Source organism: Salmo salar, chromosome ssa08 (genome assembly GCF_905237065.1).
Source record: "Salmo salar chromosome ssa08, Ssal_v3.1, whole genome shotgun sequence".
Classification (NCBI taxonomy): domain Eukaryota; kingdom Metazoa; phylum Chordata; class Actinopteri; order Salmoniformes; family Salmonidae; genus Salmo; species Salmo salar.
In genome coordinates, this window is record NC_059449.1 from 9,738,685 (window position 1) to 9,750,705 (window position 12,021).

General features: G+C 43.3%; 2 protein-coding genes across 2 annotated transcripts in view; one reads left to right on the forward strand and one right to left on the reverse strand.

The window, feature by feature from the left end:
• LOC106610087 (zinc finger protein 662) overlaps positions 1 to 12,021 on the forward strand; it is a 246,124-nt gene that overhangs the window by 141,000 nt on the left and 93,103 nt on the right. The window lies entirely within an intron of this gene.
• On the reverse strand, positions 902 to 8,464 carry LOC123744273 (zinc finger and BTB domain-containing protein 18-like). Its single transcript, XM_045723204.1, has 3 exons — positions 7,711 to 8,464; positions 3,176 to 3,306; positions 902 to 2,974 (listed from the first exon to the last, which is right to left on the reverse strand). The coding sequence occupies exons 1-3, from the start codon at positions 7,718 to 7,720 to the stop codon at positions 1,859 to 1,861; spliced, it is 1,257 nt and encodes a 418-aa protein (XP_045579160.1). The 5' UTR covers positions 7,721 to 8,464; the 3' UTR covers positions 902 to 1,858.

The window sequence follows — 12,021 nt, forward strand, 5'->3', positions numbered from 1 at the left end:
GGTGAATTAGGTAAGTATTGTGGAGTAACTGCAATGTTGTTGACCATGCATAGTTTGCTCCTATCACAGCCATTACACTCTGTAACTGGTTTAAAGTCACCATTGGCCTCATGGTGAAATCCCTGAGCGGTTTCCTTCCACTCCGGAAACTGAGTTAGGAAGGACGCCTGTATCTTTGTAGTGACTGAGTGTATTGATACACTTTCCAAAGTGTAATTATATAATAACGTCACCATTTTGAAAGGGATATTCAATGTCTGCTTTTTTTCATTTAATCTACCAATAGGTACCCTTCTTTGTGATGAATTGGAAAACCTCCCTGGTCTTTGTGGTTGAATCTGTGTTTGAAACTCACTGCTCAACTGAGGTAGTCATGCAAAAAATCATGTTAAAACACAATTATTGCACACAGAGTGAGTCCATGCAACTTATTATGTGAGTTAAACAAATTTGTACTCCTGAACTGTTACTTGCCATAACAAAGGGTTTGAATACTTACCGATTCAAGACATTTCAGCTTTTCTTAATTAATTTGTAAAAACATAATTCCACTGTAGATCAGTGACAAAAAAATAAATCTGAACCTTTTTCAAATTTTTGCAAGTATGGCCCTGGAGTGTTTACCCATCCCCACTACATTTGAGTCCTATACTGTAGTTACAGAATTACTTAATTGTTGTTAAACCCATCATGGTGGACATAAATGATGATGATGTGGGTAAAAATAAGTCAGCTACGATAAGTTAAAAGTCAGACAAACATGACAAAACTATTTTGACGTGTTACAGTAAGTGTTTGTTAGTGTGTGGGTATATTTAGCAAGTGTATATTGGTTATAAAGTTCTGTTTATGCAGAATAGGGTGAAATCAGAAATCAGTGATTTATACTAAAGAGTCTCAATGATGGTCTTAGAAAAATATCATTTTATGTTCATTAAACATAAGTGTTAAATACACCATATGAAAACCACATATACACGTCTCAACTAAAAACCTGCATGAACTTGATAAATTGTATTCATTTCTTCATTAAAAATGTATTGGGAAAGCAGTTCAATGGATGTAATGAAATAGGCATTTGTGAACATCATATAGCCTACACAGTACACATACAATACGTAACAGACTTTTTAGGCTTATGTTCTTTATACACTGAGTGTACAAAATATTTAGAACACCTGCTCATTCCATGACAGACTGACCAGGTGAAAGCTGTCTTATTGATGTCAGCTGTTAAATCCACTTCAATCACTGTATATGAAGGGGAGGAGACAGGTTAAAGAAGGATGTTTAAGCCTGGAGACAATTGAGACTTGGATTGTGTATGTGTGCCATTCAGAGGGTAAATGGGAAAGACAAAAGATGTAAGTGCCTTTGAAGGAGGTATGGTAGTAGGTGCCAGGCGCACCGGTTTGTGTCAAGAACTGCTACGCTGCTGTGTTTTTCACACTCAACAGTTATCTGTGAGTATCAAGAATGGTCCACCACCTAAAGGACATACAGCCAACTTGATTACTGTGGGAAGCATTGGAGTCAACATGGGCCAGCATCCCTGTAGAACGCTTTCGAGTCCATGTCCGACTAATTGAGGTTGTTTTGAAGGCAAAAGGGAGGGTGCAACTCGATATTAGCAATGCGTTCTTAATGTTTTGTACACTCAGTGTATATCACACAATGTCTGGATACAATATTCTACCCAGGAATATTCAACAATGAAATATTTTACTCTCGTTATTCAAAATGCATCTGTGGATCTTTTCTGCTCACTACAATGAAGGGTTTGATCTAAACGTAATAAGCTATGAAGTGGAATAGTTTTTCTGCTAGGGTATCCTGAGGTAGCTCCTCTCTGAGAACCTCAGGCGAACAGCCTTTCTCCCATGTGGACCTTCAGGTGCCTCTTCAGGCTGCCAGCCTGGGTGAAGCGCATGTGACACTGGGTACAGCTGTAGGGTTTCTCCCCTGTGTGGACCCTCTGGTGCCTCTTCAGGCTGCCAGCCTCAGCGAAGCGCATATCACATTGGGTACAGCTGAAGGGTTTCACACCTGTGTGGACCCTCTGGTGGATCTCCACCTTCTGGAGGCAGCTGAAGCCTTTGTTACAGAACATGCAGAGGAACCGTTTATCTTTACTATTGCCTGATGTTGCTCCCCTTCCCTGAGCCTGGGCTCTAGCCCTGTCATTTGAGTTCAATACCTGATTGAAAAGGACGCGGCCGTGTGAATCGGAAGGCCCCTTCGACGTGGACACTGGGGCACGATCACTGAGCGTGTGTAAAGGGGAGAGGCTCGAGACATTTGGATTAGTCTCTAAGCTTTCCCTGTAATCTAAGAAATCTCTGCCTTGTGAGTGTCCTTCTCCTAAGTGAGTCTCGTCTGCATTCCATGTAAGAGGAGCGTCGCCCTCCACTTTCACACTCACTTCATCTACCTCTATAACCTCCCCTTTCTTATCTAGGCACCCTTCAGAGTATACACTACTACTGTACTGGTTCCAGTCCCCTCTAGACAGATCAGTCTGGTTCTCTAAACCCAAGGATATGTTGCCAGGGTCCATCTCTGTAGTGTAAAAACAAGACAGATCATCACCGCCAGTGTCTAACGCATCACCATCAGTATTTCCATGGGAATTAGTCTTCAGGCTCTGGTGAAATACCGGTAGGTACTCTGAGCCAGGAGCAGGACAGCCCAGTGGCCCCAGCCCCAGTCTCTCTGGATCTGATCTGTGGTCAGATCCTGTTTGTAAAAGCCTTTGTGCTACAGTTATGGTCTCAGTGTCGGTCTCGGACTTGAGGACAGCGGTCGGCGTTCCACTGACCTCCGTGGTGCTGCGTTGGGTTCTGGGCGGCGTGGTGGTGGGGTCCTCCGTGGCTACAGGGAGCACTCCAGCCGCTCCAGTCTGGATGTCTCTGCTTTGCCCTGGGTCCTCTCCTGCAGACCTCTCCAGCTTGACCCCAGGCCCTGCATCTACAGACTGACACATGAAGAGGAGGTTATTACCGGTACATGATTTGTATAGGATAACAATGTCATAGGGAAGTCTCACAAGCTCCTCTATGGCAGATAAATAAGGATGTACATGGAAGCAAGTGAATAGCTGAGGGGAGTCTTTCTGAAATAAAACGTGCCACATTTGATATGCTGTTCAAAGTAACATTTTATATGCAACACTAACCTCTATCACAATAACGTGCTGGGTTGAGGGTCCACTCCCCTCATCAACAGTGATTGGTTGATCATCTTGCCATGTATTGCGTCCTGCTGGCTTCACAAAGCTCCTGTGGCCTCCAGTGAGATGTCCTTCACCTGAGAGAGTGATTGGGGGGAAAAGAGGTGGTTAGGTTAGCTACTGTCAATGCTCAACGGTATATTGTACACTATTGACTAGGGATGCACGATATATCGGTGAACGTCGGCCGATATTATCTAAAAATGCCAACATCGGTATCAGCCCGATGTCTAGTATAACGGCAATGATTAAAAACCGATGTCAAAGCTACCGTGCATACCTATATAACGTAGGTACATGACGTAATGACACTAAGTCGAGCAGTCATTTGAAAGAGTAATACAATTTCAGTGAGACAACTCAAAGGCCAAATCCATTAAAGCCAAGATAATGGAATTCATTGCCCTTGAAAATCAACCGTTCCCTGTCGTGGGCGATGTTGGCTTTCGTCGACTGGTCGAGCACTGGTACACACTACTAAGTACGCTATTTTTCAGATGTTGCCCTACCGGAGTTACACAGTAATAGCGTCACTGCTATTAGCTTCACAACATGCATACTATGTAAAGCAGTTTGGGTATTTGGTGGTCAAAAAAAGATACAGTAGCACTGTCAAAGCTGTACAAAAAAGTCTGCAAACAAGCAAACACCGGCCACGAACAATGTTTTTACAATACCGCGTTGGTAATAAAGCATAATTTGTTTGACCGCAACTTCTGGGTAGCTAGCTTTAGCTTGGTACCAAGCTAGCACCAATACAACCACCCTGAAAACAATGACCAGGAGAAACTGCAGTAATTTTCATTATTCTTAGCAATGATTAAGGAATCCTTGTGAGTAAGTATTAGCTAGGTTGCTACTTGTTGTTCACCTATTGAAATTGAACTTCAGTTCATGAAAATAAATAGCTAGCCAGCTACTTAACCCTGTTGCCCAAAGTTAACGTTATAAGCAGCCAGCTAGCTTCATCTGGCTAGTGATGCTCAACCGGACCGGTTTGTGTGTTGTGAAGCTAGCCACAATAAGGACTAGGCACAATATTGGACTTTGCGGTTTGCCTTCAAAATAAAAGTATGTCATTGACAGAGATGCAAATTAATACAAAGAATTATGCCATACTTTTATTTTGAAGGCTAACCGCAAAGTCCAAAGTGGCTAATCCTTATGGTGGCTAGCGTCACCTAGATGGGTCCGACCACCATTAATGAAATAAAAACTGTCTTATAAATTAAGGTTATTTTAGATGATGATACCTAGCTATATAAACTTGGCAAAAAAAGAAACGTCCCTTTTCAGGACCTTGTCTTTCAAAGATAATTCGTAAAAATCAAAATAACTTCACAGATCTTCATTGTAAAGGGTTTAAACACTGTTTCCCATGCTTGTTTAATGAACCATAAACAATTAATGAACATGCACCTGTGGAACGATCGTTAACCTCTCTGGGGTATGTGGGACACTAGTCCCACCTGCGGGACACACTGCCAACAGCCAGTGAAATAGCAGGGCGCCAAATTCAAAACAACAAAAATCTCATAATTCAAATTTCTCAAACATACAACTATTATATCCCATTTTAAAGATACACTTCTCGTTAATCCAACCACATTGTCCGATTTCAAAAAGGCTTTACGGCGAAAGCATAGCATTAGATTATGTTAGGACAGCGCCTATACAAGAAAAACCACACAGCCATTTTCCAAGCAAGGAGAGGCATCACAAAAAACAGAAATACAGCTAAAATTAATCACTTACCTTTGATGAGCTTCATCAGATGGCACTCATAGGACTTCATGTTACACAATACAGTGAGGGAAAAAAGTATTTGATCCCCTGCTGATTTTGTACGTTTGCCCACCGACAAAGAAATTATCAGTCTATAATTTTAATGGTAGGTTTATTTGAACAGTGAGAGACAGAATAACAAAAAAAATCCAGAAAAACGCATGTCAAAAATGTTATAAAATGATTTGCATTTTAATGAGGGAAATAAGTAGAAATATGTCAAACGATGTATAGCATCAGTCTTTAGGATGTTTTTAACATAAATCTTCAGTAATATTTCAACCGGACGATTCCAATGTCTTCAAAAAAGAAAAGAAACACAGCTAACTCTCACGTGATTGCGCGCCACTGAGCTCATGTCATTTTCTCACTCATGTACTTCCAGGAGCTCTTGTTATCTCCCTATTCACAGTAGAAGCATGAAACAACGTTCTAAAGACTGTTGACATCTAGTGGAAGCCTTAGGAAGTTCAAAATGAGCCCTAAGTCACTGTATACTGTATTGGCAATCACTTGAAAAACTACAAACCTCAGATTTCCACACTTCCTGGTTGGATTTTTCTCAGGTTTTTGCCTGCCATATGAGTTCTGTTATACTCACAGACATCATTCAAACAGTTTTAGAAACTTCAGAGTGTTTTCTATCAAAATCTACTAATAATATGCACATCCTACCTTCTGAGCCTGAGTAGCAGGCAGTTTACTAAGGGCACGCCTTTCATCCGGATATCAAAATCATAATACTGCCCCCTACCCTAGAGAAGTTAAGACACTAACAGCTTACCAATAGTAGACAATTAAAGGTCACAGTTATGAAAACGTAGGACACTAAAAGAGGTCTTTCTACTGACTCTGAAAAACACCAACGTGCGTCAACGTGCCTTAGGCAAGCTGCAAGGAGGCATGAGGACTGCAGATGTGAACAGGGCAATAAAATGCAATGTCCGTACTGTGAGACGCCTAAGACAGCGCTACAGGGAGACAGGACGGACAGCGGATCGTCCTCGCAGTGGCAGGCCACGTGTAACAACACCTGCACAGGATCGGTACATCCGAACATCACACCTGCAGGACAGATACAGGATGGTAACAACAACTGCCCGAGTTACACCAGGAACGCACAATCCCACCATCAGTGTGCAGACTGTCCGCAATAGGTGGAGAGAGGCTGGACTGAGGGCTTGTAAGCCAGGTCCTCACCAGACATCACCGGCAGCAACGTCGCCTATGGGCACAAACCCACCGTCGCTGGACCAAACAGGACTGGCAAAAAGTGCTCTTCACTGACGAGTCGCGGTTTTGTCTCACCACGGGTGATGGTCGGATTCACGCTTATCGTCGAAGGAATGAGCGTTACACCGAGGCCTGTTGTACTCTGGAGCGGGATTGATTTGGAGGTGGAGGGTCTGTCATGGTCTGGGGCGGTGTCACAGCATCATCAGACTGAGCTTGTTGTCATTGCAGACAATCTCAACGCTGTGCGTTACAGGGAAGACATCCTCCTCCCTCATGTGGTACCCTTCCTGCAGGCTCCTCCTGACATGACCCTCCAGCATGACAATGCCACCAGCCATACTACTCATTCTGTGTGTGATTTCCTGCAAGACAGGAATGTCAGTGTTCTGCCATGGCCAGCGAAGAGCCCGGATCTCAATCCCATTGAGCACGTCTGGGACCTGTTGAATTGGAGAACTGGCAAATCTGGTGCTGTCCATGAGGAGGAGATGCACTGTAGTACTTAATGCAGCTGGTGGCCACACCAGATACTGACTTTTACTTTTGATTTTGACCCCCCCCTTTGTTCAGGGACACATTATTCCATTTCTGTTAGTCACATGTCTGTGGAACTTTTTCAGTTTATGTCTCAGTTGTTGAATCTTATGTTCATAGAAATATTTACACATGTTAAGTTTGCTGGAAATAAACTCAGTTGACAGTGAGAGGACGTTTCTTTTTTTGCTGAGTTTAGTTAGCTAGCTGGGCCAATTGTGCGCCGCCCTATGGGACTCCCAATCACGGCAGGATGTGATACAGCCTGGATTCGAACCAGGGACTGTTGTTACGCCTCTTCTTGCACTGAGATGCAGTGCCTTAGACCGCTGTGTCGATGTGTGTGTTAACTATACTAGAATGCTTAAAAGGATGCAAACATTTTAAATATCGGGTTATTGGTATTGTTCTTTTTAGGAAAATATCAGATATCTGTATCTGCCAAAAATGTCCTATCGGTGCATCACTACTATTGACACTGGCCGTATCCAAATACTAATTCTACCATACTACATACTTAAATTGTATACTTATTTTGGTGTTTTATCTAGTAGAATTCACTTATATTTTCTGACTCAAGTCAATCTTTTTTTGCATACTATTTAGTACAAAAATATGGGTATTTGGACAGTGTCTAAAATTGGCAGGGATGTAAGATGACACGCATACCTCCTTGATATACTATTTAGAGATTAATTATGTCCCATGCATTATTTTGTTTTCGATTAGTAAATAATAGAAAATGCAGTAAATTAAGAATCTGGGTAGAATATGATAGCTAAGTAATCAGGGGAATTATTGTATACTATCCAAAAACTTAACAAGACCGAATGCTGGTTAACCATGGTGGTTAATAACGCATCTAAGGTCACACATGCGCAAAGAGAAACGGGGCGACAGGCCCCGCAGCCTCCAGCAAAATGTACCTCTCGCCATTCCTCTGTGTCTGTCGAGGATCTTGACACTACAGGGACGACGCGCTCCCGTGACACCTTCAGTTCCAGTAGCTGTAGTTTCCTCCGCAATGCCCTGTTCTCTTTTTGGCTTTGAGTCATTTCCAAACGAAACACTGCATAGTCGTCGTCTACGAGTTTACAGATATCTGCCACGGCTGCATTCGCTAGAACCTCCATGATGGAGGCTATTTGAGTGTGAAAAACCATACAGTTAGCCATGTTAGCAGTTAGCTAACGTTACCTAGATAACGTATATCAACCAAGTCCTGTCTCCAACGTGAATTAAAGACTACCTGACGTGATGCTGTACAGTTAAATCAGTCATATTTTGAGTTCCAGAGTGTTAATAAACGTCTAAAGAACAACAAAAATGCTAACGTGGAAATTATTCTTGGTCACCGTTCACTTCCGTTTACGCACTGAAGATAAATTATTTTTGTATTGGCGGATCGCAACCGTGATGTGCATACAACGCCACCTACTGTACTGGAATGTGAGGCCATTCACGGCCTACCCTTCTTCGACGAGGTTTAAACTGCGGTTGGCATCCAATATGTTGTATTACTGCCACCTACTAGACGAGTACAACTCCCTTCTACTTTATTTGAAACATTTCTGATCCCCAGTCCCATGGGCACCCCTACAATTAACACATACCACTACTTTCCCTAATGCTACACATTCCTTTGTCTCATGCCCTTCAGCACACTTCTCACACCTAGGAACCTCCCTCCTACACACTGCTGCCACATGCCCATAAGCTTGACACCTGTAACAACGTAATGTATTTGGCACAAAAGCTCGTACAGGATAACTTATATATCCTAACATCACTTTGTCGGGCAAAGACAACATCAAAACACAAAAGAACAGACAATGACTTTTGTTTCACCACTTTCACCACCCTCTCTGCGTCGCACCAAACAACGAGTATCACAAACACCGGGAATCTTCCCCTTCAGTTGGTCAACTTTTACATTTACTGCTACCCCAGTAATCACTCTTTTCAATGGCGCCCTTTTCTTGAGAGCAAAACAATTCACATTTCTTGCCACAATTCATTTAAAGCCAAGCGCCTTCTCCCTCTGATCAGCAGAAACACAAACAATTATCACAAGACCACATCTGGTTACCCTCGCGGATTCTACCATACCCAACTCTGTTTTCACCCACCCTGAACCCACAAATGGATCAGCCAAAAGGCAAGGGTCCACTTTTTCCAAAAACTTCATTCCTACTGTCAGACTCATCTTTATCCTGATCCTCAAACATGATCCTCAAACAAACATGCCAACACAGACCGTCGGGTTAACTTGGAAAAGTACTCTGCTAGCGGCTGTGAACAAGAGATTCTGTGGCATTCTCTCTGAGCCTATACTGTGTCACCACCATACTCAATGCTAGGTACAAGGACTGCTACTTCGATGCAGACAAGAAACAGGGTTTACATGAAATGTTAGACATAGCTGGACAAGATGGAAACGGACACAGTGACAGTGCGCACCGAGGAAGAGAGGCCACGGATAGACAGAGCTGAAACAGCTTGACATGTATGATGAAATCCTGGTTGAGACTGAACAAATGAACAACGAAACAGCACAGCAAGTAAGTGAAAGAAATAGGTTTTGATTATGTTTTACTGGTAGTGGGGACATACGTAAATGCCAACAAAATAACTATTTGGTCAGTATGTGTGTGTGTGTGTGTGTGTGTGTTTCAACTATTTAACAGTACTAGAATGCATAAAAGGCAATTAAAATGTTTAATATCGGTTATCGGTATCGTTCTTTTGGGGCAAGGATAATATTGCATATTGGTATCGGCCAAAAATGTCATATCAGTGCTTCCCTAATTGTAATCCTTTTAAAAATATTAAATTAGGGTTGTATTCAATGGAGAGAGATGCTATGCTACTAGCCTCATTCTATGAATATGCATATCCATCTCGGGACAACTCTAATATCGACTTATACCCTGATTCGGTGAGTGAGTTTATAAGGAAGTGTATAGGAGATGTTGTACCCACTGTGACTATTAAAACCTACCTTAACCAGAAACCGTGGATAGATGGCAGCATTCGCGCAAAACTGAAAGTGCGTACCACCGCAATTAACCAGGGCAAGGCAATGGCAGAATATAAACAGAGTAGTCATTGCCTCCGCAAGGAAATCAAACAAGCAAAATGTCAGTATAGAGACAAAATAGAGTCGCAATTCAATGGCTCAAACACGAGACGTATGTGTCAGGGTCTACAGATAATTTTTTTATTTAACCTTTATTTAAGTATGCAAGTCAGTTAAGAACAAATTCTTATTTACAATGACGGCCTAGGAACAGTGGACCTTGTTCAGGGGCAGAACGACAGATTCTTACCTTGTCAGCTCAGGGATTCGATCTAGCAACCTTTAGGTTACTGGCCCAACACTTTAACCACTAGGTTACCTGCCGTCCCAATAACAGACTACAAAAGGAAAACCAGCCACGTCTTGCTTCCAGACAAACTAAACACCTTCTTTGCCCACTTTGAGGATAATACAGTGCCACCGACGTCGCCCACTACCATGGACTGTGAGCTCTCCTTCTCCGTGGCCGATGTGAGTAAGACATTTAAACGTGTTAACCCTTGCAAGGCTGCCGGCCCAGACGGCATCCTTAGCTGCATCCTCAGAGCATGCGCAGACCAACTGGCTGGTGTGTTTACAGACATGTGTTTACAGACATTTTCAATCTCTCCCTATCCCTGTCTGCTGTCCCCACATGCTTCAAGATGGCCATCATTGTTCCTGTACCCAAGAATGCAAAGGTAACTGAACTAAATGACTATCGCCCCGTAGAACTCACTTCAGTCATCATGAAGTGCTTTGAGAGACGAGTCAAGGATTATATCACCTCTACCTTACCTGACACCCTAGACCCACTTCAAATTGCTTACCGCCCCAATAGGTCCACAGACGATGCAATTGCCATCACACTGCCCTATCCCATCTGGACAAGAGGAATACCTATGTAAGAATGCTGTTTATTGACTATAGCTCAGCATTCAACACCATAGTACCCTCCAAGCTCATCATTAAGCTTGAGGCCCTGGGTCTCAACTCCGCCATGTGCAATTGGGTCCTGGACTTCCTGATGGGCCGCCCCCAGGTGGTGAAGGTAGGAAACAACATCTCCATTTCACTGATCCTCAACACTGGGGCCCCACAAGGGTGCGTGCTCAGCCCCCTCCTGTACTCCCTGTTCACCCATGACTGCGTGGCCATGCACGCTTCCAACTCAATCATCAAGTTTGCAGATAACACAACTGTAATAGGCTTGATTACCAACGACAACGAGACAGCCTACAGGGAGGAGGTGAGGGCTCTTGGAGTGTGGTGTCAGGAAAACAACCTCTCACTTAACATCAACAAAACAAAGGAGATGATCGTGGACTTCAGGAAACAGCAGCATCCCCCTATCCACATCGACAGGACAGCAGTGGAGAAGGTGGAAAGTTCCTCAGCGTACATATCACTGACAAACTGAATGGTCCACCCACACAGACCGTGTGGTGAAGAAGGCGCAACAGCGCCTCTTCAACCTCAAGAGGCTGAAGAAATTTGGCTTGTCACCTAAAACCCTCAAACTTTTACAGATGCACAATTGAGAGCATCCTGTCTGGCTGTATCACTGCCTGGTACGGCAACTGCACCGCCCACAACCGCAGGGCTCTCCAGAGGGTGGTGGGGTCTGCACAACGCATCACCGGGGGAAAACTACCTGCCTTCCAAGACACCTACAACACCCGATGTCACAGGAAGGCCAATAATATCAAGGATAACAACCACCCAAGCCACTCCCTGTTCACCCCACTACCATTCAGAAGGCAAGGTCAGTACAGGTGCATCAAAGCTGAGACCAAGAGACTGAAAAACAGCTTCTATCTCAAGGCCATCAGACTGTTAAACAGCCATCACTAACACAGAGAGGCTGCTGGCTACATAAGACTTGAAATCATTGGCCACTTTAATAAATGGAACACTAGTCACTTTAATAATCCATTGTAATAATATGTACATATCTTGCATTACTCATCTCATATGTATATACTGTATTCTATATTATCTATTGCATCTTAGCCTATGCCACTCTGACATTGCTCATCCATATATTTATAAACGGGACAGTTTTATCTCCATCTCTTCATGGACGCTCTTACTGACAGTTGTGGCTGCTTTGTGTGATGTATTGTCTCTACCTTCTTGCCCTTTGTGCTGTTGTCTGTGGCCAATAATGTTTGTACCA